General features: G+C 43.6%; 2 protein-coding genes across 2 annotated transcripts in view; both read right to left on the minus strand.

The window, feature by feature from the left end:
- Positions 1-945: 945 nt before the first annotated feature.
- chrnb1l (cholinergic receptor, nicotinic, beta 1 (muscle) like) lies at positions 946-12,661 on the minus strand. The gene is made up of 11 exons (XM_066681181.1): positions 12,610-12,661; positions 10,864-10,997; positions 10,490-10,534; positions 9,526-9,635; positions 9,058-9,166; positions 8,666-8,813; positions 8,373-8,558; positions 7,135-7,358; positions 6,689-6,876; positions 1,527-1,668; positions 946-1,086 (listed from the first exon to the last, which is right to left on the minus strand). The coding sequence occupies exons 1-11, from the start codon at positions 12,659-12,661 to the stop codon at positions 946-948; spliced, it is 1,479 nt and encodes a 492-aa protein (XP_066537278.1).
- Positions 12,662-15,407: 2,746 nt separating this feature from the next.
- chrnb1 (cholinergic receptor, nicotinic, beta 1 (muscle)) overlaps positions 15,408-24,095 on the minus strand; it is a 39,495-nt gene continuing 30,807 nt past the window's right edge. The window contains exons 10-11 of the mRNA XM_066680757.1: positions 18,335-18,482; positions 15,408-15,721 (exon numbers count right to left, since the gene is read on the minus strand). Coding sequence (XP_066536854.1) covers positions 15,575-15,721; positions 18,335-18,482 — 295 coding nt within the window. The 3' untranslated portion in view covers positions 15,408-15,574. The remainder of the gene's footprint in view (positions 15,722-18,334; positions 18,483-24,095) is intronic.

Here is a 24,095-nt window from a genome sequence, read left to right on the forward strand (position 1 = left end):
TGGGCATGTAAGGACACCAACGAAAGGTGTTCAAGAGCCTCTGTAACATGGAGGTAAACAGGGTAAGGACGCTCATTTCGCCTGTTTTAGTTGGTGTTAGTTAACGTTAGCTTGACTCGCTAAACTCGGTGGCTCAGATTATACTCGGCTACGTAGCTGCATTACGGAGGTTTATAGTGTCGGAGGAATTCGAGTTCGACTTCGATCACATTTACAAGAATAACGGTACCTCTAAATTTGAGTTTAGCTTATTGCTAGGCTACTGTCATGAATAATGTTGGTTATTTAGCTAGATACTGTCATAACAGTCAGTCATAACGGTGTTTTACCGCGGCGTTGTTCAGCTGTTGTCCACCAGTGACGTCACGGCTGCGTTCGAGAATTTCCGTAGAGAGCTCGGGTTTTTCCGTCAATTTAATAAAATTGTCAGTTTTAAAGCAAATTAAGCTGCTATTTTCATTTTAATTCATACTTATATCTGTCAGTAACTACAATAATGTGGAATATTCATGGAGGACCATTAAGTGGTGCTTAGCCTTTAAGGGAAAGTCTCCACAAAATCAGCGGAAGATTATGTAATTGCCCCGAATGCATGGAAACAAACATTGTGTGTGATTTTTTTTTTCCATACTGTTCATAGATGTCCATAGCAAAAATGTTTATTTTGTAGGAGAACTGGAAAAAGTCACAAATAAATCCACAGTTCTCATACCAACAAAAATAGTCCTGAATTTGTAATTTACTTTTTACAAAGAAAACAAAAACACATCTTTGGTTACTGACGTTCCTTTTAGGATTAGGTTTAAAAAATGTGCACACACTGACACATTTGTACTTGTGGACTATGGATATAGTACTTTGATATATACATATAAATGATCATATGTTACACTGTGTCCAGACATTGTGTGTGTGTGTGTGTGTGTGTGTGTTTCTGTATTTCTCTCAAGGAAAAGGGTTGTCAGGTGTATGGTTGAAGCTAGCATCCAGAAACATGGCCAGAGTGCCCAGAGTGGTAATGATGACAAAGAGCCAGAAGAAGAGACGATCCACCACGATGGCAATGTACTGCCAGTCATCAGTCATCTGTACATACGAACACACACACACACACACAATTGTATAAAAGTTGCAATGGTCCAATTACAGAAATGTATTGCCTGTAGTTTCTTTATCGATATTTGTTTATGTTGTTTTACTCCTCCTTACTGTATTATACAATTACAACACTAATTGATATCTATATTTGTATTTTTTTCAGCACTCCCATTCATGTAACGTGTAATATACACAACATGATGTGATTTAAGCAAACACAAAACCTCTAGGTATCTTTTGGCAATGTTTTTATATTTTAATTCACAAACACACTTCCAAACTTTTCTTAATTACAGGATTATATCAATCACTCCATGAATGTAGCCTCAATTTACCGCAGATAAACTGACTTGCAACATGAATACAATCACTTGTATTTAAGGAATACACTAGATAACTGCAGGATTAATACGTGTGTGTGCACTCACAGTATCATCCACATCTTGTTTTTTCAGTTGTTCGGCCATGTAGGTGATGGCAGCAATGGCAGATTTGAGATCTGGGGGCAGGATCAGACAGTAGCTGTCACTGTCAAAAAATCTCTGCAGCTGCACTGTGCCATCAGGACGACTGTAAAACACAAGCACACAAAGCACATTTAATTTATCAATGCATACTGCCTTCTAAACATACTGACTTCAGAGGATAAGGCAACAAGAATTACTAAAATTACCACAGCTTTTAATATCATTCATTCATTCGTTATCTGTAAGTGCTTATCCTGTTCAGGGTCGCGGTGGGTCCAGAGCCTACCTGGAATCATTGGGCGCAAGGCGGGAATACACCCTGGAGGGGGCGCCATCACACACATTCACACACACCTACACTTTTGAGTGTCCAATCCACCTACCAACGTGTGTTTTTGGACTGTGGGAGGATACCGGAGCACCCGGAGGAAACCCACGCAGACACAGGGAGAACACACCACACTCCTCACAGGCAGTCACCCGGAGGAAACCCACACAGACGCAGGGAGAACACACCACACTCCTCACAGACAGTCACCCAGAGGAAACCCACACAGACACAGGGAGAACACACCACACTCCTCACAAACAGTCACCCGGAGGAAACCCACGCAGACACAGAGAGAACACACCACACTCCTCACAGACAGTCACCCAGAGGAAACCCACACAGACACAGGGAGAACACACCACACTCCTCACAGACAGTCACCCGGAGGAAACCCACGCAGACACAGGGAGAACACACCACACTCCTCACAGACAGTCACCCGGAGGAAACCCACGCAGACACAGGGAGAACACACCACACTCCTCACAGACAGTCACCCGGAGGAAACCCACGCAGACACAGGGAGAACACACCACACTCCTCACAGACAGTCACCCGGAGGAAACCCACACAGACACAGGGAGAACACACCACACTCTTCACAGACAGTCACTTCACAGTGTGTGACTGCGACACCTACCTGCTGTGCCACCGTGCCGCCCTCAAATCTGATTTATATATATACATATATTTTGGACAGTGACAACATACATTCTGACTATAAAGGGGTATAGACGAATATACAGTACACAAGGGGATAGAAAGTCAAAGTCACACTAAGAATACAGAGACTCATGAAACAGAAACACACACACAAGCCTGAACACCCCCCACCCACACCACACTTATTCATAGAGGTTACTGTGTTTTGAGTGCAGTGGCATGTCTCCTCGTGGCCCCTCAAGGTCAGCTGAGATGCCACCCCTATGTTCCATCATTCTAAGAATGACGGTGTAACATTGCTTACACAGTACAGACCTTCGGAGCCCTTTCAACAGGAACACCAGTAAGTGTGTATCATTAATGGTCAATGTTAGATGCACCGTGTACTTAGAACACTTCAAACTAAGCCGTTTACTCAGTGCTGTGTGTGTGAATGAAAGACTGTAGAGACCTGTGTATTGGGGGAGTCACTGGGTTCAGTCTGTGTTCTTCCAAGGACATGCTTTTTCCAACAGGGATTATACACTTATCAACACACACACACACACACTCAGCACTGTTTTGATTGTGTTATGTGAACACATCACCCCCGTGTCACAAACACATCCGTTTTAAAACCGTGTTAACTTCACGCCTGCAGCAGACAGATGGAGAGGAAGAGTGGAGGAGGAATGCCCCACACGTCCAGAAGTCACTACACTGACACCAACCACACTATAAATGCCTTACCATATTTCTAGCCTTCACACCTTCACTCAGACATAAACACACACACATGAAAGCCCAGGCACACGCAAACACACCAATACCCACAGTAAAGCAATAGTCAAAGGGCATTACATTTACAGTTCCATCTTTTACTGTGGAATGGAATGCTCGTAGTTTGTATGTGACTGAAGTTTTTTTCCCTGTTGATTTCCCATAGAAACCCTTTTTGTACTTGTGTTGTTAAGTTTTGCATCACTTTCAGCCGATCAGCCATAACATAATGACCACCTCCTTGTTTCTACACTCACTGTCCATTCCCTCAGCTCCACTGACCACACTGAGCTAGTTCTGCAGTTACAGGGTGTACTCCATTTGTTTCTCTGCATAAAGTGTTAGCCTCCTACCACCCTGTTCTTCAATGGTCAAGACCCACACAGGACCACTATGCAGTCAAAAAAGGGTCTGATTCACACATTCACAACATTTGATTTACAAATGCAAATCTTTTCTATTCATTCATTCATTATCTGTAACCCTTATCCAGTTCACGGTCGCGGTGGGTCCAGAGCCTACCTGGAATCATTGGGCACAAGGCGGGAATACACCCTGGAGGGGGCGCCAGTCCTTCACAGGGCAACACACACACTCACACATTCACTCATACACCTAACCAATCCACCTACCAACGTGTGTTTTTTTGGACTGTGGGAGGAAACTGGAGCACCCGGAGGAAACCCACTCGGACACAGGGAGAACACACCAACTCCTCACAGACAGTCACCCGGAGGAAACCCACTCGGACACAGGGAGAACACACCAACTCCTCAAAGACAGTCACCCGGAGGAAACCCACTCGGACACAGGGAGAACACACCAACTCCTCACAGACAGTCACCCGGAGGAAACCCACTCGGACACAGGGAGAACACAACACACTCCTCACAGACAGTCACCCGGAGGAAACCCACACAGACACAGGGAGAACACACCAGCTCCTCACAGACAGAGTTTCTAATATCTGTTACTCAATAGTTCATAGCTTTTACTTAAATGCTTTGGATTAATTCCTGATTATTCCAGAACAGTTATTAATTAGTTATTATAAATTATTGAGTTAGTTCTGACTAATATATAAACATTTCTGAATAAATCACACCAGGTACTGAACAATTCAGATTAGTTGCTGAATTTATTACTGCAATTATTTAATAATTCCTGAGTATACTTTGGACAATTCAGGGGAATTATTACAAAACTAACTGCAGATCTTTCAAACTGGTTACTGAGGGAGAGAGAGAGAGAGAGAGTGTGAGTGAATTAGAAGACAAAGAAAAAAATACTGTAAAAGCAGGACAGAAATGTAGCGTGAGACAGAAAAAAATTACTCCATATTCATACCTCTGTTCATCACCCAACAGATGTAAACTTCCATTCAGGATCTGATTTAAAAACTCATTCTCTCTCTCTGTCTGTCTCTCATTCTCACTTTCTGTCTCTCTCTCTTTCTCTCTCTCTCTGTCTCTCTCATTCTTACTCTCTCCTCTGTCTCTCTCCTCTCTCTCACTCTCTCTCTCTGTCTCTCTCTCACTCTCTCTCTCTGTCTCTCTCTCCTCTCTCTCTCTCTCTCTCTCTCTCACTCTCTCCTCTCTCTCTCTCACTCTCTCCTGTCTGTCTCCCTCCTCTCTCTCTCTCTCTCTCTCTCTGTGTCTCTCACTCTCTCCTCTCTTTGTCTCTCTCTCTCACTCTGTCTCTCTCATTCTCACTCTCTCACTCTGTCTCTCTCATTCTCTCTCTCCTCTCTCTCTCTCTCTCTGTCTCTCACTCTCTCCTCTCTCTGTCTCTCTCTCTCTCATTCTCACTCTCCCACTCTGTCTCTCTCATTCTCTCTCTCTCCTGTCTGTCTGTCTGTCTCTCTCTCTCTCTCTCTCTCTCTCTCTCTCTCTCTCCTCTCTCTCTCTCTCTCTCTCTCTCTCTCTCTCTCTCTCTCTCTCTCTCTCTCTCTCTCTCTGTGTCTCTCACTCTCTCCTCTCTCTCTCTCTCTCTCTCTCTCTCTCTCTCTCTCTCTCTCTCTCTCTCTCTCTCTCTCTCTCTACCCACAATGCTCTTGATCACGTAGCCCTCATTTCTCCATTTTGACACACAGTCCCTTAGGAAACCCATTGCCTCAGATATTCCTCCAAACTCCTCAAAGCACACTTTTCTTCCAGCTATCTTTCCATCCATCCATCCACTCATCCTCAGCTCTCCCTTCTGCTCTGTCCTCATGTGGATTACGGCTAATGCCCAAACTAAACAGGGGCTTAGGGAGCTGGCGACAGTGGCGAGCGACCAGGCTTAGTGGGACTAAGATCAAATGCCCTTGGAAGGAGAAAAGAAATGACCACCAGCACATAGCCACATGAGTGGAAGACCCCAGAGTCACAATCCCTGTCTATGACCCCATGAGCACAGTGGTGCAGCGCTGAGTGTAATGGTGGATTACAATAAAAAGGCCAAATAAACTGAGAGAGAGAGAGAGACAGAGAATTATAAAAAAAATAATTCATATTTATCAATGGTCTATAGAGACTTAGGGGGATTGCTGGCTGGTGGGATTTGTGCAGTACTTAAGAAGTTTTCATTCATTCATTCATTATCTGTAACCCTTATCCAGTTCAGGGTCGCGGTGGGTCCAGAACCAGACACAGGGAGAACACACCACACTCCTCACAGACAGTCACCCGGAGGAAACCCACGGAGACACAGGGAGAACACACCACACTCCCCACAGACAGTCACCCGGAGGAAACCCACGCAGACACAGGGAGAACACACCACACTCCTCACAGACAGTCACCCGGAGGAAACCCACGCTGACACAGGGAGAACACACCACACTCCCCACAGACAGTCACCCGGAGGAAACCCACGCAGTCACAGGGAGAACACACCACACTCCCCACAGACAGTCACCCGGAGGAAACCCACGCAGACACAGGGAGAACACACCACACTCCTCACAGACAGTCACACGGAGGAAACCCACGCAGACACAGGGAGAACACACCACACTCCCCACAGACAGTCACCCGGAGGAAACCCACGCAGACACAGGGAGAACACACCACACTCCTCACAGACCGGAGCGGGAATCGAACCCACCATGCCGCCCTAAGAAGTTTAATCTACAACCATATAATAATAACATAATATTACCTTTTAGTCAGACACAGAATGAGAATGTTCGATAATGGATATTAGGCATCGATATAAGTAGCTTCTGGCTTTTCTTTGATCATATTTCAGGCTTTACAGTGACTGATAGTCATTTAAAGTATGGATTGTGTTGTTAATATTAATTTAATCACCACTTTAATCAAATTGCTTCACACACAAAACCCATATAGGACTTATTTCAGTTTCGTTTCAGCTTTATATTCACCTCCCTCTCCATGGCACGACCAGCTCAGGGTTGATCTTGCGGACGAAATATTCTCCTCCAGCTCTGAATGAATGGTCGGTATGACTAGCATGTCTGCATGGCAGGTCATCTGTGGGCTCCTGCTCCTCAGATTCCTCTGGGCGAGGCCTGAACATCCCCAGGTACGCCGGCAAGAAGGTAATAAATACCTGAGACATAATACAATTTGAATGAATATGTTGTGAACTTGCATTCCCATTGTTCCCTACGTATTCTGTGTGTTAGCACTGAGGATCACAGAGTAGCTAACCCTGCAAGTAGCTGAAGAATGAAAACTATATAAGCTATGGAATCCTTATGTTGTTCAGCACACTCTATGCACTTCGGAATAAGGAATATTGATTAATAGCAGTGAAATCTGTTTTTAGTAATGGTTTATTGTTAAGAAGGTGATCATGCTGGCTGACCTTGCGCACCCAGTTGGGCATATAATGTGTGCTGGGGGTCCTGTGGTGCAGGTTTAACACCACCACACTCAGGATGACAGAGAATGTCACCATGATCATGGTGAACATCACATAATTTACAATAATGGGAATTCCAAGAGAGGTCTCAGGGACTTTATCAGCAAGCAACAGCATGAAGACAGTGAGTGCGATGAGGACGGAGATGGACAGCGTCATCTTCTCTCCTGGAGGAAACAAGAAATGCTACAATTACTGTTACATCTCTGATTAGTTTAGGGGCATGGATACTTTTACAAACATCACACAATTTAAAAGTGCAGGTGGTACAGCGGCACGGCAGGTGGCGAATCAGTTTCGCTTTGTGTATACAAGTATTAACCCTTTCATTAACTACAGGGGTTGGACAATGAAAGTGAAACCCCTGTCATTGTAGTGTGGGAGGTTTCAGGGCTAAATTGGAGCAGCCTGGTGGACAATCTTCATGAACTCCACACTGCACCAGTAAGACCATGTGCATCCAATGGTTCAAACACTGTGTCCTGAAGGCGGTGCCGTGTATCAGGACGACAACGCACCAATACACACAGCGAGACTGGTGAAAGACTGGTTTGATGAACATGAAAGTGAAGTTGAACATCTCCCATGGCCTGCACAGTCACCAGATCTAAATATTATTGAGCCACTTTGGGGTGTTTTGGAGGAGCGAGTCAGGAAACGTTTTCCTCCACCAGCATCACGTAGAGACCTGGCCACTATCCTGCAAGAAGAATGGCTTCAAATCCCTCTGACCACTGTGCAGGACTTGTGTATGTCATTCCCAAGACCAACTGACGCTGTATCGGCCGCAAAAGGAGGTCCTACACCGTACTAATACATTACTGTGGTCTAAAACCAGGTGTTTCACTTTCATTGTCCAACTCTTGTACTTGGGAATTAAACCTGTGAAATAAAATGTACTCACACTACTAAACTACTAAAGAGCACATGCTTCCTCTGAGACATGTGTAACCTGCGTTTAACATAATGCCACTTTACTGTTTAACACTCTTGAGGACAATACTAACTCCCTGGATCTGTCACATCAGCCAACAGATGGCTAGCAATGTGCTTGTGTGTTGTGGAGGGGGAGGGGATGCCATCCAACGCACCCAGAGAGCCATTCCAATTGTGCCCTTTTAAACCCCTGGTCTCAGAAGGCTAAAGAGGAATGAAATCTTAACAATGCAGTGGTATTTCACCTGCTCCAGGTGGCAGATAGAAGACGAAAATAGCCAGGACACTAGTGAGGATGCAGGGAACAATGATGTTGATGATGTAGAACAACGGTTTCCTCTCGATGATCAGGTAGAAGGTGATATCCTCATAGAGGTCTTCCTGCACATTCTTCCTGGAGGCTTTGTGGCAGATCTGCCACTCCCCATTCTCTGAGTAAACGGAAGAACTGTCTTACCGATTGCACCATCGTTCATTGTAATTATCGACTGCTTTTTGTGCAGAAATGAAAAAAGAGCAGAGTAAAAAGTGGACTGACCAGTGAAAGCATTTTTATCAATGACTATCTCATGTAGTTCATTTCCATCCTCATCCAGCCCATACTGCAGGTCCACTTCTGAGGCATCATAGGTATACGAACGAAACACCATGGTGCAATTCTGCCAGTCAAATGGGAAGTACGCCACCTAGAGGGTTAAAATAGAAACCATGCTATTCACTTCCAAATTCAGAGCACTCTTGGTCATTTCTATTAAGAGATTGTATATAACTTTGTGTGTTGTCTGTTAGATTTGACTGGCCACAGTGCTATCAATACCCCTCTAAATCTACCACTGGACGACTGCTCACATTCCTGCACTTATAAACTGAAACTAGACCAGTTTAAGTTGACTTTAGTGGTTGAGGTGCTGTACTGTTATTGCTATGTACCTCTATGGAACAGGAGCTGCGGTAAATAGCCGGGGGCAGCCAGGAAACAGTGCCATCGTTTTTGACTAACACATTCACATATAAAGCAACATCAAACTGCCCATCGTTGCTGCAAAAACAAACAACACGTCAGTTATCATCTGTTCTTCAACAGAAACAATACACTAAAGTGCACTGGCATATTTCCAGTCTTAAGAATGCTAACGTTTGGCTCCTCCTATGTAACAATTAAACTGTGAACGTTCATCATAAACACCATTCGCAAAAACTCGACAGTGTCTAAATAGCTCAGATCACTCGACTTCCTTCCCTGCATAGCTCTGGGTGCACTGACACAAAGGTTACCTATACATAGCTTAAATAAGAAGCAATGACAGGTGGCAGGTCATGTTAAGAGTAGAGTGTGCAAATTATGCCACAAGTTACAACTTGAGCCTGTACAATTACATAAAAACAGTGGCCACTCACTTGTTGATTAGATAAATATCTGGACGCCACACTTTGGTCGGGGGGATTCGAATAACATCGATATTGTCATAGTCTTTAGGATTCCAGGAAAATCTGTAATCGGACCATGCCTGAAGAGTGAGGAAAGAAGAAGGACATGTTAGATGTGAATGTTAAACTGCAATGATGTCATGTCATACAGGGGTTGGACAATGAAAGTGAAACACCTGGTTTTAGACCACAGTAATGTATCAGTGCGGTGTAGGGCCTCCTTTTGCGGCCGATACAGCGTCAGTTGGTCTTGGGAATGACATACACAAGTCCTGCACAGTGGTCAGAGGGATTTGAAGCCATTCTTCTTGCAGGATAGTGGCCAGCTCTCTACGTGATGCTGGTGGAGGAAAACGTCTCCTGACTCGCTCCTCCAAAACACCCCAAAGTGGCTCAATAATATTTAGATCTGGTGACTGTGCAGGCCATGGGAGATGTTCAACTTCACTTTCATGTTCATCAAACCAGTCTTTCACCAGTCTCGCTGTGTGTATTGGTGCGTTGTCGTCCTGATACACGGCACCGCCTTCAGGACACAGTGTTTGAACCATTGGATGCACATGGTCTTACTGGTGCAGTGTGGAGTTAATGAAGATTGTCCACCAGGCTGCTCCAATTTAGCCATGACACCTCCCACACTACAATGACAGGTGTTTCACTTTCATTGTTCAACCCCTGTAGGTTATATAGCATTACACTATCTCACTAGAGAGAGAGAGATTGAGATTCCACTTAGTTCCCCAGCACTATAGAGCTTGATGCCCTGAGCTAAAATGTTTTGAGCTAAAAAGTCTCTGAGCTAATACGACATGCAATAATTTCTCATTATAAGAAACTGACAAGTAAATTAAAGCAGTGAAAAGAGAGAGAGAGAGAGAGAGAGAGAGAGAGAGAGAGAATGTGAGGAGGAAGATAAATGGAATGTCTCTCTCACCATGTTCATATACACATTAGTTGTCATCTCTCCATTCTTCTCATCCTGCAGAAGCAGAGACACTCTGACATTAGCATACTACGGTTAAACCCTTCTTTGTGTGTGTTGCATTGAAACATTCAGTGCTGTCAGATGAAAGCTAATAGTCCATTCATGAGCTGACACTCAGTATCAGTACAGCTCTGAGTAGAGCCACCACCAGCATTTGGTTAAACGCTGTAATTAAAGCAGTGTTGGTTTCCAGAAAACTCTGTCCAAGACACTGTCAGAGAGTACAATGAGATCCCGGTTTATTTAGTACATGTCCTATCAGTTCAATCATGTGATGTATGTCTTTGTATAAAACGGTCTCTGAGTGTCTGTCTAAGTCCTACCAGACTTATCAGCTGTACTAGCGTCATCCCAACTCTGACCATCACCGTCTCGTTCCAGGTCCGAGCAGGACGCACTTTCAAGTTATAATTCTGAAACAGGTGCTGCAGCAACCTCCGTTCTGCCTCAGAGGCACCTACACACACACACACACACACAGTGAGACAGGCATCAGTTCATAATTAGGCAGTGAAACCTTAGCACAGACAAGTAGTTATAGTGGTGTGTGGCACTGTAGGTGCTTGCTAATGTTGACATGACTCTCTCTCTCTCTCGCTAAAGCCCAAAGAACACTGACTCCAACAAACCCTGCCCTAGAATACTTTTCCAGCTGTCTGACCATTGTTCACTTAAATGAAATCCCTGGGGTGATGTTTACTGTCTGGGCCTGAATTGCCCACATGGTTGTACCTCTGTGAAACTCTGTGGCTCAGAAAATCAAACACAACAGTATTTACGATGCCAGTTTAAGTAAGTGATAAAACAAGACGTTTAAAAAAGAAAGACACCATATGAAAGCAAACCACAAACACATTAAGGCAGACCAATACAAATGAGTTCATTTTTGTTTAATTCCCAAATGTGATCCGAGTCTCTGGGCCTCCAGAACATTCTCCCAATAAATACAGGCAGCTGTAGCACACCCACAACGTGTTTGGGTTTTCTGGGGCTTGTTCTGGGGCTTCTGTGTAACTCTCTATCACATGTTGACATACTCCCTCACTTCTTTCCGCTTCATCAGGTGTGGATTGTTCCCACTCATGCTCTTCTTTCACTCACACACATCACCATGTCTTTTTCAGTTGTAGTAACAGAGCTCTGAGTTTTCTCAGAATCACATGCCACTCTGCACGAGTACTGGAGACTGTCTGCTACAGCTGTGTTCTATTGGTTGATCCATTTACATTCTCTGTACATTGCAAGGTCAAATACACTGTATGATCACCTTCAGTGCTACCTCTGAAGTCTGTACTTGGCTCAGTGTATGAATACAATACACTATTCTCATGAAGCGATACATTTATCACCACAGATCGATTCATTCATGGACAGTGACATAGAGAAACGTAGAGAAACATTCCGTCACAGATCCCCTATCAGAGGTGGGTAGTAGCTAGTGGTATTTTCTAATTTTACTAGTATTTTTACTGTAAACGTTATAATTCTCGGAGTAATCCATTTGCTCTGTTTTAGAAATTGAGTTCCTCTTTTGTCCGTTCAACATCATCTGCTCTGGGTTATTTTTAAAGCTTATTTTTATGACCAAAAGGGCAGAATAGATTCAAACGTGCTGTAGATTCTGTGCTTGTACATTGTATGTGGTACAGTTTGTAGACGATCCTTCCCAAATCGAGATTATTAATAGTGTTTTTGTTCTCTTTGCTATTGTCAGGGCTTTCTGGAAGGGCTTTACACTTCATTACAATCTCTGAATAAAACAACTGATTGCATTCAACCTGAAGACTACTAGTGAGCTCAGGTATAACGCTAGACTTAACTTCTCCATCAGAATACAAAGTGACATGGCTCCTCAGCTTAACGCTCACTTTTGCCCACACTTGACAATAGACATACTGACCTTAGCTGCAGCTGCTCTGGAGTGTCCCGTTCTGTACACTACGTCTGTCTTTATTTTGTTAGGCTGTGTGTGGACGTATGCGCAACTGAACATCAGTGTCAGAAATGTATGCAGCTTAAATGAGCTGAATGCTTTGGCTGAGTATAAGTTTAAACACCGAGACTCTTACCTGTCAACGAGAGCACGCTGCAGCAGCTCAGAAGCCAAAGCAGAAGCTTCATGATCCTTTCACCAGATACAGTATCTGACATACAGGTGAAAACCAGTGATGGCTCCTTGTTGTTCTCCTTTAAAGCTTATACAAAAGATTCCAAGTGGATTCCAGTAGCTTCTACAGCATTTATCAGTTTCCCATCTTCAGTCCATCCTTTGTTACTCCCCCAAGCTCTTTCTGAGTGAGAGACAGACTGTGGGATAGCCTTATGTATGGTAGGGAATTATGGGAATTGTTGTACAGTCAGAGGGAGCACTGGCAGGCACCTGTTGGTGGTGAATGTGTGTGTATGAGAGAGAGAGAGAGAGAGAGAGAGAGAGAGAGAGTGTGTCTGTTATATGAATGACAGGGGGAATAGATGACAAAGGGGATATTTTGGTTGTGAGAACAAAGCAAAAATGAGAGCATGAGCATTCCCCTAGGAGACACACACACACACACAGTGTTTCAAGCTTTTTAAGATATAGGGTGAAATATAGGTCCCATATTTATTACAGAAGTAATTATCTATATATAATAATAATAATAATAATAATAATGTCCAAAATCTAACAGATACATTTATTATAACAACGATTAAACCTAATCCTAATGTAAATCTATTATAAACACACATCTGCTAGTCTTCAATATGTACCAAAACAAACACACGTTAACACACACTCGGCGTATAGGCGCCCAGCATGTCTTTCAGACACAACCTTTCAACATGCCACACTCTCTTTCATTCTGTGTCTTTCACTCTCTCACTCACCCACTGTATTTCTCTCTCTGTGGTCACTTTGCTCTCTCTGTCCTCCAGGAGGTATGACAGGCATCCACTGGGGCTGCCCAGTGACACCAGTGCAAAGAATTAGTCTCGCAAGCATGCACATGCGCGCACACACACACACACACACACACACACACACAGAGAAATACATTAAAAACACAGTGTATAACCACTCCTAGTATCTAGCTCTGGCTTTTCATCTAAAAAAAAAATCATCAGCAGATAGGAGGACAGAACGCCTTGTTGTATTGTAGTTTAATCACTAAAAAAATAATCGATAGAAAAGCAAGATTTGAAATGGGACACACTGAAGCAGCAGCACATGAGCCTAGGTTCACTAAACGTCTGCTGGAGGTGTATAAAATCCAATAACAACTGATCTGTGCTTTCTAAAGTGATGAAGCTTCATTCAGTTCCTTTAGGACGAGTTGTTTCTTGATGTAGAACGAAAGCTCCAGGACTTCCAGAAGAGCTGAAGGTTTGTCTACAATAAAGAGGCGATAAAACGCCTTTTACTACCCTTCATTTCAGGAGAAACTTTGGATGAACGAGTTAAAGAAGAAGAAACACCTTTTATTGATCCCCAAACAACTCAGAGATACGACCCGAAGACAGTTTTAAACAGCACAGCTAAACAGACAGTAATATCTGCTCAGCGGGTTGGCACCTAAACTAGAATGGCACCGGATGTATCAGTAGCTCATTCTTCACGGTGGAGCCAAATACAGCTTAACATGGCAACTTAGCACGGCAGTCAGACCTGAGTGAACCGTTGGCCAACACTCAAAACCATGCAGTGTGCTATGACAGTGAGAACACCAAGTCCCCTTCCAAACCCACTCAGTACAGAACTGACCGTAATTCAAACACACGCAGGGAGATTCCAGTCAGGACTCTTCACCTGAAAATGTCTGGATGGCTTTTCCTAGGATGTAGTCGTAAACATTGGCTGCTCTGTTGAATTTCTAGGTAAATAATGTTTAATATGACTGCTACAATTAATAGAATTGTACATATATCAGTGCATAATTGTTTAAAGTATTGGGGGGGAATATATAATTACACATTGTACGTAATATGTATGTAATATTTGCCCTTATTTTTATCATTAACCATGCACAGAAATTAAATTAGTGCATGAAAAACTGTAGAAAGAGGCAATTCTTATGGAGCTCCTGTGCAGAAAATCAACAAAACATGTAAAATATCTAGAATTATAAATAGAAATTTAAGAAGAGTCAGTGTAGTGGCATTCCTATGTGTTTCTTGGATTTAATGGTCATTTCAGACCTTGAGCAATAAACGTACGCTGGTAGCTTGCGGTGACATATAATTATTTTGGAATCAAACTGAAATTGAAATGTTGTACGCTTTGAAAACCATAGCGTGTACCTTATACACCACCATCTTGTTTCCAAAAAGTGAAGAAAATGTTATTGTCTAATCCACAGCCCCTTCCTCATCAGCCAAGGAACAGTACTGTTTATTTAAGGTGACGCATATCATCGTTATTTATTTGTGCAGTCCCTTTATGCCCTTGGTTGACAGTGAGCTGCAGCTGTATTGAGTGAAGTCCAGTACAGTAGCAGGGAGGTGTGCGGAGCCGGCTGTACGAGCTCAGGGAGCAGGAGGTCGCAATGCTCACACAGCCACAGGGATCGCATACTGACAACAGATGGGCTGTCTCTCCGCCTTTGATTCTCCCTCTCTCTGATCTTAATTTAAAAAAACAAAAAAGTAAATATGGCAAACAGGTGTCTCTCACACACTGTGAGTGCATGTGTACGTGCTTTTAACGAGACTTCCTCTGATTGCTGGATTAGACTCGAAATGCTTGTATATGAGAACAAGCTGCTAACAAAAGAACAGGAGATAACTTAAAGGTATCAGCTAGTGCTGGGTTGATTACATAACGTAAAGAGGAAATACTGCGACGCCTTAAACACAACATTTAATTAAGAACAGGTTACAAACTGCTATGGATTTCACAATACAGAATTGTGCCAAACATACACTCTTTTATCTACAGTAAACACGAGGATGGCGGTGAATAGATGAAATCCAATGGCCAGCAGGGTGTAGTGCCGGTGCACTGCCTTGCTCAGATCCGAAGTTCAAAATCAACAGTCACAGTAATGAACTGTACCATTAAGGGTTCATAAAGGGGTCACTGGGTGTTGCGTTAAAACTGGCATCCGCAAAAATGGCCAGTGTGCCGACGGTGGTGAAAATGACGAAGATCCAGAGGAAGAGGCGGTCAACCACCATGGCAACGTACTGCCAGTCTTCTTTAAGCTAAAGGATGGAGGAGAGAAAGGAAAAAAAGAAAGATAAATAAATAATTGTACAAGTAGAACTTAATTGTACAGTGCTGAGATATATTTGAGAAATATGAAAAGGTCTGGCTTTAGAATATTTATAACCATGAGCAGGTAAGTGAAGCCCTTCTATCCTAAAGCTTCTCAGGACGTACAAATGATGAAGACCTGTCTTTTTTAGTGTATTGCAGCTGAATCATTTGTCTATCACAAAGCATTCTTTATTTGGCAGAAACATAAGCTAATAAACCTTATACGGAAAGGGCATTACTGTCAAGCTACTGACACGAGCGCATGGAGATGCTGCGGTCGACTCACTTGTAACATTACAATCTCATTGTCGAACTCACAGCGCATCCAAACCCACTGAACCGATGAGTCATGAATCTGCAGGCTTAATTTTCTGCTGCATATGCAGTTCACATTATTTCTTGCACTTTTCCACTGAGCAAGGTTAACTTTATCATATCTTCGTTATAACGTCCATGTTGACTTTGCAGGATTTTTGGCATGAAACCAGCTACAGGTCAACAATTCCACGTAAGGATGAACAGAAATCGCCGAGTTCTATACGTTATTATGCTTCCAGTCCAGATTTTGAAAAAGAAATTATAATATCTACAGGGGTTGGACGATGAAAGTGAAACACCTGTCGTTGTAGTGTGGGAGGTTTCATGGCTAAACTGGAGCAGCCTGGTGGACAATCTTCATTAACTCCACACTGCACCAGTAAGACCATGTGCATCCAATGGTTCAAACACTGTGTCCTGAAGGCGGTGCCGTGTATCAGGACGACAATGCACCAATACACACAGCGAGACTGGTGAAAGACTGGTTTGATGAACATGAAAGTGAAGTTGAACATCTCCCATGGCCTGCACAGTCACCAGATCTAAATATTATTGAGCCACTTTGGGGTGTTTTGGAGGAGCGAGTCAGGGAACGTTTTCCTCCACCAGCATCACGTAGAGACCTGGCCACTATCCTGCAAGAAGAATGGCTTCAAATCCCTCTGACCACTGTGCAGGACTTGTGTATGTCATTCCCAAGACCAACTGACGCTGTATCGGCCGCAAAAGGAGGCCCTACACCGTACTAATAAATTACTGTGGTCTAAAACCAGGTGTTTCACTTTCACTGTCCAACCCCTGTACATAATCAACCGGCTTCTTGCGGAATGAAAATCTTAATCATCACACACTTTCAGGTCGTTATTAAGTAATTTCAAAAAGACCTGACGGTGTGGTTTCTAAGGTTGTGTGTTATGTCACAGTGAAAGATGACACTGGCAGAATTCAAGTTTGAATTTTGTTTGATCTAGTGTTTGTGTATATGCCATGAAATGTAAAAATGTATGGTTTTGCACTAAAATGTGTTTAAATGGTCCTTTCCGTTCAGAGATGGTGGGTCTTGAAACCTAGGCTTTTGGCTGTGTGTTTAGAAGAGAACTCATTTCTGTTATGAACCCCTATCTGTGAAGTTTTTCTGCCTCTATATTGACTAGTACGCTTATTTGCTAGTACAGGCCACACCCTAAAGGCTGGAACGAGGAGGTTTTTGGGAAGTCCGGGGTGGCTTATGAATGCGTATGAAGCCGAAACCCTCCGTTGGATAGATGAATACCAGAAAAGGGTGGAGACAGGGTGGAGGTGGGAGTGAGTTCGTCCGACACGGAAATGACATGAGTTCACAGGGTGTATACAGGGCGGAGAGGAGAAGTTCGGACATGGTCCTACTCCCAAAATGATGTTATTACATAACTTCAATTCGAGTAGTGGACTTGTATTTGCAATTCCTTACAACCTGATGTGATAACTTTTGGCATAAAATTTGGCAGAATGTACACAACTGTCTTCTTATGAAATTGTTCGGCCTAGCTGTCTAGTGCTTGAAGTTAATTATTTAGTTGTTAACTGAATCTATGAAGATAGTGTTCCCTCGTTTATCACGGGTGTTAGGTTCCAGGACCAGCCGCGATAAACGGAAATCCGCGAAGTAGGGTCGCTATATTTATTTAAGTATTTATACACTATTCTAAGGCTTTATAAACCCACCCCCACACTTTTACGCCACACAAACCGTTCCCATTCCCTTTATAACCATTCGTTTCCGAGAGTAAATATGCACTATTTACTGTAACACGTAATATTTTATGATTTACAACATTCCTTTATTATTAGAATTAAAATGTTTTTAAATGATTTTTTTCATGTAAAAATTCATCAAATATATATATTTTCTTCCTATCGAGTTCCGAAGAAAAACAGCGAAATAGTGAAAATCTGCGAATTATTTTTCCCGTTAATATTTTATAAAAACCCTCGATGCACTGAAGCTGCGAAAGGTGAAGCACAAGTGGCGAGGGACGACTGTAATGCATCTTATAAAGAACAGAAGCTTTTAGCTGCCTTTAACCTTGTTCAAACTGCAAACCTAATTCCTCTAACACTTGCCTTAATTTACATCAGGTTTTTAGGAATCAAGCCATTAGCTTCTTTGCTATATTTACCTGAGATGTGCATTACTGCCAGATTTTCTAGTTATAGATTGTAGTCACATATATACTTAGCAGTAAAAAAATGTCTCTCACAGCCTCGTAGTCCTTCTCAGCCTGTAGCTGTTCAGCAATGTAGCAGATAGCTTCCACGGCAGACTTCAGTTCAGGGGGCAGGGTCAGGTAGTGACTGGGACCATCAATAAACTTTCGCAGGTCAGTGTACAAGCCGTCCGGCTGGTACCTGGAACACAAGGCCAGTACTAATCACTAGCTTTAGTACTAGCTTTAGTGTAAGCAAAGTGTTTAATGAATGTGCTCTGTATGTTCAACACTGAGGTGGTGGTGATGTGTTACTGTGTGTTGTGCTAGTACTGTCAGGGTGGATCAATGAGGTAGATGTGTTTAAAACATCACCACCACATCAGCGCTGAGAATGATCTACTGCCCAAACCTAATGTGCATGAATTTAAATGGAAATATACCGATTAACACTGTGGTCTCCAATGTCTGATTAGGTACTTCATGATGACTGTGGGAGGAAACCGGAGCACCCAGAGGAAACCCACGCGGACACAGGGAGAACACACAAGACTCCTCACAGACAGTCACCCGGAGGAAACCCACACAGACACAGAGAGAACACACCACACTCCTCACAGACAGTCACCCGGAGGAAACCCACACAGACACAGAGAGAACACACCACACTCCTCACAGACAGTCACCCGGAGGAAACCCACGCAGACACAGGGAGAACACACCACACTCCTCACAGACAGTCACCCGGAGAAAACCCACGCAGACACAGGGAGAACACACCACACTCCTCACAGACAGTCACCCGGAGGAAACCCACGCAGACACAGGGAGAACACACCACACTCCTCACAGACAGTCACCCGGAGGAAACCCACACAGACACAGAGAGAACACACCACACTCCTCACAGACAGTCACCCGGAGGAAACCCACGCAGACACAGGGAGAACACACCACACTCCTCACAGACAGTCACCCGGAGAAAACCCACGCAGACACAGGGAGAACACACCACACTCCTCACAGACAGTCACCCGGAGCGGGAATCGAACCCACAACCTCCAGGTCCCTGGAGCTGTGTGACTGCGACACCTACCTGCTGCGCCACCGTGCCGCCCCAAAATTCACAAACAGAACTTAAGTGGTCTAAAATGCTAATAGAACATGGAGTAAGTACTTGAGGAATTACTCCAGTTAAAGGGAACAAAAATAAGACCATTGACCACCTCAGGCATTCCTTCATAACCTACACTACAATGTCCTTGACAGAGAAGCGTCTGCTAACGCATAAAGTTTAAATATAGACTGAGTGCTTTACCATATGTTTGTGTGTACAAGGCTGTCTGTAACGAAGACATAATCACAAACCATATATTATAAACAACTTCCTCAACCTCTTCTCAAAGTGACTCATGGCGTCTCCTTTTTTTGGCTCCTTTTCCTTCCAGTCTTTCTCTTTCCCTCCTTATTTTTTCAATCTATTCCCCCTCCATCTATTACTATCTCTCTCTGTCCAATCGTCTCTGCTTTCTGGTGTCTGTCTGACCACCTACATCATTTCTCTTGTTTGCTGACTATATACTTATCACAACATCTGCGATGTTTCTGTTCCAAAGTGATATTAATACACACCCTTGTTCTCTATCTATACCTCTTCTGACACTTTATAGCAGCAGTTAATCCACAGAAAATCCACAGTATAAGCACTTGGGGGCAGTGTAGCTCTTCATTTTTGTCCTCTGTTGAGCTGTGCTGTTGAGTTTTCTGGACGTGCAGTGGTTGCTGTGGTTTACTCAGAGTTGAGTGCAAGCTCAGCTTCACTGTCATTATACAGGAAAGCACATTTCTGATTGTATCGCTTTAGATATATTTTTACTTAAACAACACACACACACACATTTCATTTCAGGCACCACACTGAAACAAAGAGATTAAAGAATTAAATATTACTTAATGGGCGGCACGGTGGCGCAGCAGGTAGGTGTCACAGTCACACAGCTCCAGGGACCTGGAGGTTTTGGGTTCGATTCCCGCTCCGGGTGACTGTTCTCTCTGTGTCTGTGTGGGTTTCCTCCGGGTGACTGTCTGTGAGGAGTGTGGTGTGTTCTCCCTGTGTCTGCGTGGGTTTCCTCCGGGTGACTGTCTGTGAGGAGTGTGGTGTGTTCTCCCTGTGTCAGCGTGGGTTTCCTCCGGGTGACTGTCTGTGAGGAGTGTGGTGTGTTCTCCCTGTGTCAGCGTGGGTTTCCTCCGGGTGCTCCGGTTTCCTCCCACAGTCCAAAAACACACGTTGGTAGCTGGATTGGCGACTCAAAAGTGTCCGTAGGTGTGAGTGAATGTGTGTGTGTGTGTGTGTTGCCCTGTGAAGGACTGACGCCCCCTCCAGGGTGTATTCCCGCCTTGCGCCCAATGATTCCAGGTAGGCTCTGGACCCCCCGCGACCCTGAACTGGATAAGGGTTACAGATAATGAATGAATATTACTTAATACCAATGCCACTCTGGTCCAAATCAAGAAAGTTACTAGTTGTAATTCTAATTCACATAAAATTAATTGAATTCATATTTTTTTAATGTCATTCCTTCTCACCTAAAGAAATCAGGAACAGACCTGTTTCTGTTATGCATCAAACCTTAAAATTTACTTTTCATGTGTGAAGCTTGCTTCTTTAAATTTGCACTGGGGATATTAGGCTAATGTAGAGTATAAATAGCCAAGTTTGAAGTGATAGTTCAGCAAAACAACATTCTCTCTCTGTACTCAAAGTCAAAGTCAAAGTGACTGTTTTCTTCTGTGGTTTGCTTTTCTAATTCGCAGTGGAGCTCCAAGGCAAAGCAGCTAATAATAGAAGCTCATACTTTACCAGTTAGAATTATGTAAACTGTACTAAAAACACCACACAGTAGGGATTCCCCATGCCTGGATTGTCTGTCCAGAAAAACTATTTCCATACAACCACAAATTGTTCTACAATTCAAGCACGTTCCTATGTTAGGATTTGTCCAGGTTACCCTCAGTGCAGGGGATGAAAGGACAGCTGTTCTGAAACGACGTAGTCTTGATGACACATTTAGGCACTTGCCAGCAGTGAAGCGCAATAACTGTTTATTAGGTTTATTAGGTTGTGGAGCTGAACTGAATTGCCCTGTCCCAGGATCTAGCAAACAGTCAAGCCAATGTGCTGGACGTGTACAGATCTGAGATGTCAACCCCATCACACAATTGCCTCAGTCTACAGGTACGTCTCACAGCAACCAGGCTGAAAGATGAAATCTACCTGTGAAAATGAGTCACGGTGTCACGTATTTGGTGGTTTACTAGTGCTAACTAGCCAGCAGTGTAGGCACCGCTAATTTACATTAGCCTTTAGCTTCAGTGCAAGAATGAAGAAGTAATCTTTAGAAACCAACGTCTTGAAAGAAGAAACACTTCAAAAGTATGTAAATTTGCTAAACTGTCACTTTAAAAATGGTTTCTCAGTGCTTAACCCCTGCTCATTTGCCTCCTATCTTTTTTCTTTGACAGCAGGCCACCCGCTGACCCTCCCTCTGTCCCTGCAGTGAGGGTCGCCAGACATAGATGACTAATCATGAAGGACTAATTCAACTAAGACATGCCGCTGATGCTGCCAGGACACGTAGTAAAACCAATTAAGAGGCACGAGATACTGCTGCCTCATCAAATCATGCTGATAGTCTCCATCTCTCTCTCTCTTTCTCTCCACCTCTGTTCCTTCCCTCTCTTTCTCTCTCACTCACTCACTCTCCCTCCTCTCTTCCAGTTTCCTTTACTCTAATTCTTCCCTCTCTGATCCAAACTGGGGCTAATGCGTGTGAGTAAATTTGTACAGATCATTAATGCTTTAGCAATATTTTTATACTCACAGTACACACTAAACCATAAAAACACACACACACCACTCACTAGACACTTAGGACTAAAAGAAGATGTAACTCTCAAAAAGATATGAATAAGAAAATGGAAAGATTAATTAAAAAAAGAGATGTTTACATTTTTTTATTTAAATATTTATGATTATTTCTTAACCACGTTCCCAAATGTCCTCATAAGATTTCAGTTGCTTTATTTTTATTTATCATTTGCTTGATTCTGAAATGTAAAACAGGAAACGAACAGTTACTGCAAGAAAATAAAAACAGGAAAATGCTCTGCTGTTTGTTTTTCTGGGCCTTTTGCCAGTGGCTCGAAGCACATTCACTTTGACTTTCTTCTGCTACTCTCAAGCTCAGCAGGAGGGCTCTGGAACCATACTCAAAAATAACTTTAGACATGGCAGAAAAAATCTTCCACAGCAGTGTCTGCCAATATTTTTGCAAGCTTATGGGGAAGAAAGAGGTTTTACTTTAGAAGTGTGAGGATATATTGGTCTGGAATGGCGCTGCTCCTGGTCAGAGGGAGCGCATCCTTTATAAACGCTCACTGTGGATGCTGACATGAGGACTCTGCTGCTGTGTCTTTTGTGGTTCATTTCGAGCTACCGGCCGCTAAAACTGCTACTATTTACAATGACTGTCAATCTTGAGACCCATTGTAACTCTATAGCTCGGTGCCGCTCACTGTGTGTAAGCTGTTTTGTATCTTTTGTAATTACTATCTCTGTTGGTCTTTGTTGTTTTTGTATTCTCTGTCTGAATTTAGTCAGCGGTTTGGGTTCCTGAAAAGTGCTTTATAAATAAAAACTTTATTATTATTATTATTATTACTAACCAGATAATTTTTGTCTCAAACTGAATAAAAAAAACTCTTTTACTTAAGTCATGTGACAGATTTTGCTGTGAAATGTCCAAAATAATTTTCATATTATGGCAATAATGGAGGGTTCGCCCAGACTGCTACAAAAGCTGGAACTGTCAAGCTTATGGCAATCACTAAAATAAAAGTTTAGAAGATAAGTACATAGCTCCAGGGGACCTGGAGGTTGTGGGTTCGATTCCCGCTACGGGTGACTGTCTGTGAGGAGTGTGGTGTGTTCTCCCTGTGTCTGCGTGGGTTTCCTCCGGGTGACTGTCTGTGAGGAGTGTGGTGTGTTCTCCCTGTGTCTGTGTGGGTTTCCTCCGGGTGACTGTCTGTGAGGAGTGTGGTGTGTTCTCTCTGTGTCTGCGTGGGTTTCCTCCGGGTGACTGTCTGCGAGGAGTGTGGTGTGTTCTCCCTGTGTCTGCGTGGGTTTCCTCCGGGTGACTGTCTGTGAGGAGTGTGGTGTGTTCTCCCTGTGTCTGTGTGGGTTTCCTCCGGGTGACTGTCTGCGAGGAGTGTGGTGTGTTCTCCCTGTGTCTGCGTGGGTTTCCTCCGGGTGACTGTCTGTGAGGAGTGTGGTGTGTTCTCCCTGTGTCTGTGTGGGTTTCCTCCGGGTGACTGTCTGTGAGGAGTGTGGTGTGTTCTCTCTGTGTCTGCGTGGGTTTCCTCCGGGTGACTGTCTGCGAGGAGTGTGGTGTGTTCTCCCTGTGTCTGCGTGGGTTTCCTCCGGGTGACTGTCACCGAGGAGTGTGGTGTGTTCTCCCTGTGTCTGTGTGGGTTTCCTCCGGGTGACTGTCTGTGAGGAGTGTGGTGTGTTCTCCCTCATACACACACTTCAACTGAGAAAACCAACACAGACATGGGGCGTACAAATTCCTTACAGACAGTGAACCGAGGTAGGGACTGAAACCACAACTCTTGAGATGTGTAACAGGGATTTTACCTGACCATATACAGTTTAGCCATAACATTATGACCATGTTCTTGTTTCTACATTTCACTGCTCATCCTCTCAGCTCCACTGACCCTACTGGTGTCCATCTACTGTTTTGCATATATTGTT

This window comes from Hoplias malabaricus, chromosome 9 (genome assembly GCF_029633855.1).
Source record: "Hoplias malabaricus isolate fHopMal1 chromosome 9, fHopMal1.hap1, whole genome shotgun sequence".
NCBI classification, from domain to species: domain Eukaryota; kingdom Metazoa; phylum Chordata; class Actinopteri; order Characiformes; family Erythrinidae; genus Hoplias; species Hoplias malabaricus.

Excerpts from the sequence above, each read along its gene's own strand:
- chrnb1l (XM_066681181.1), bottom strand. The coding sequence starts at position 12,661 with ATGAAGCTTCTGCTTTGGCTTCTGAGCTGCTGCAGCGTGCTCTCGTTG. Across the intron at positions 8,559-8,665 it reads TGATAAAAATGCTTTCACTG|AGAATGGGGAGTGGCAGATC; the intron begins GTCAGTCCACTT and ends CCGTTTACTCAG. Across the intron at positions 6,877-7,134 it reads TGCCCAACTGGGTGCGCAAG|GTATTTATTACCTTCTTGCC; the intron begins GTCAGCCAGCAT and ends ATTATGTCTCAG.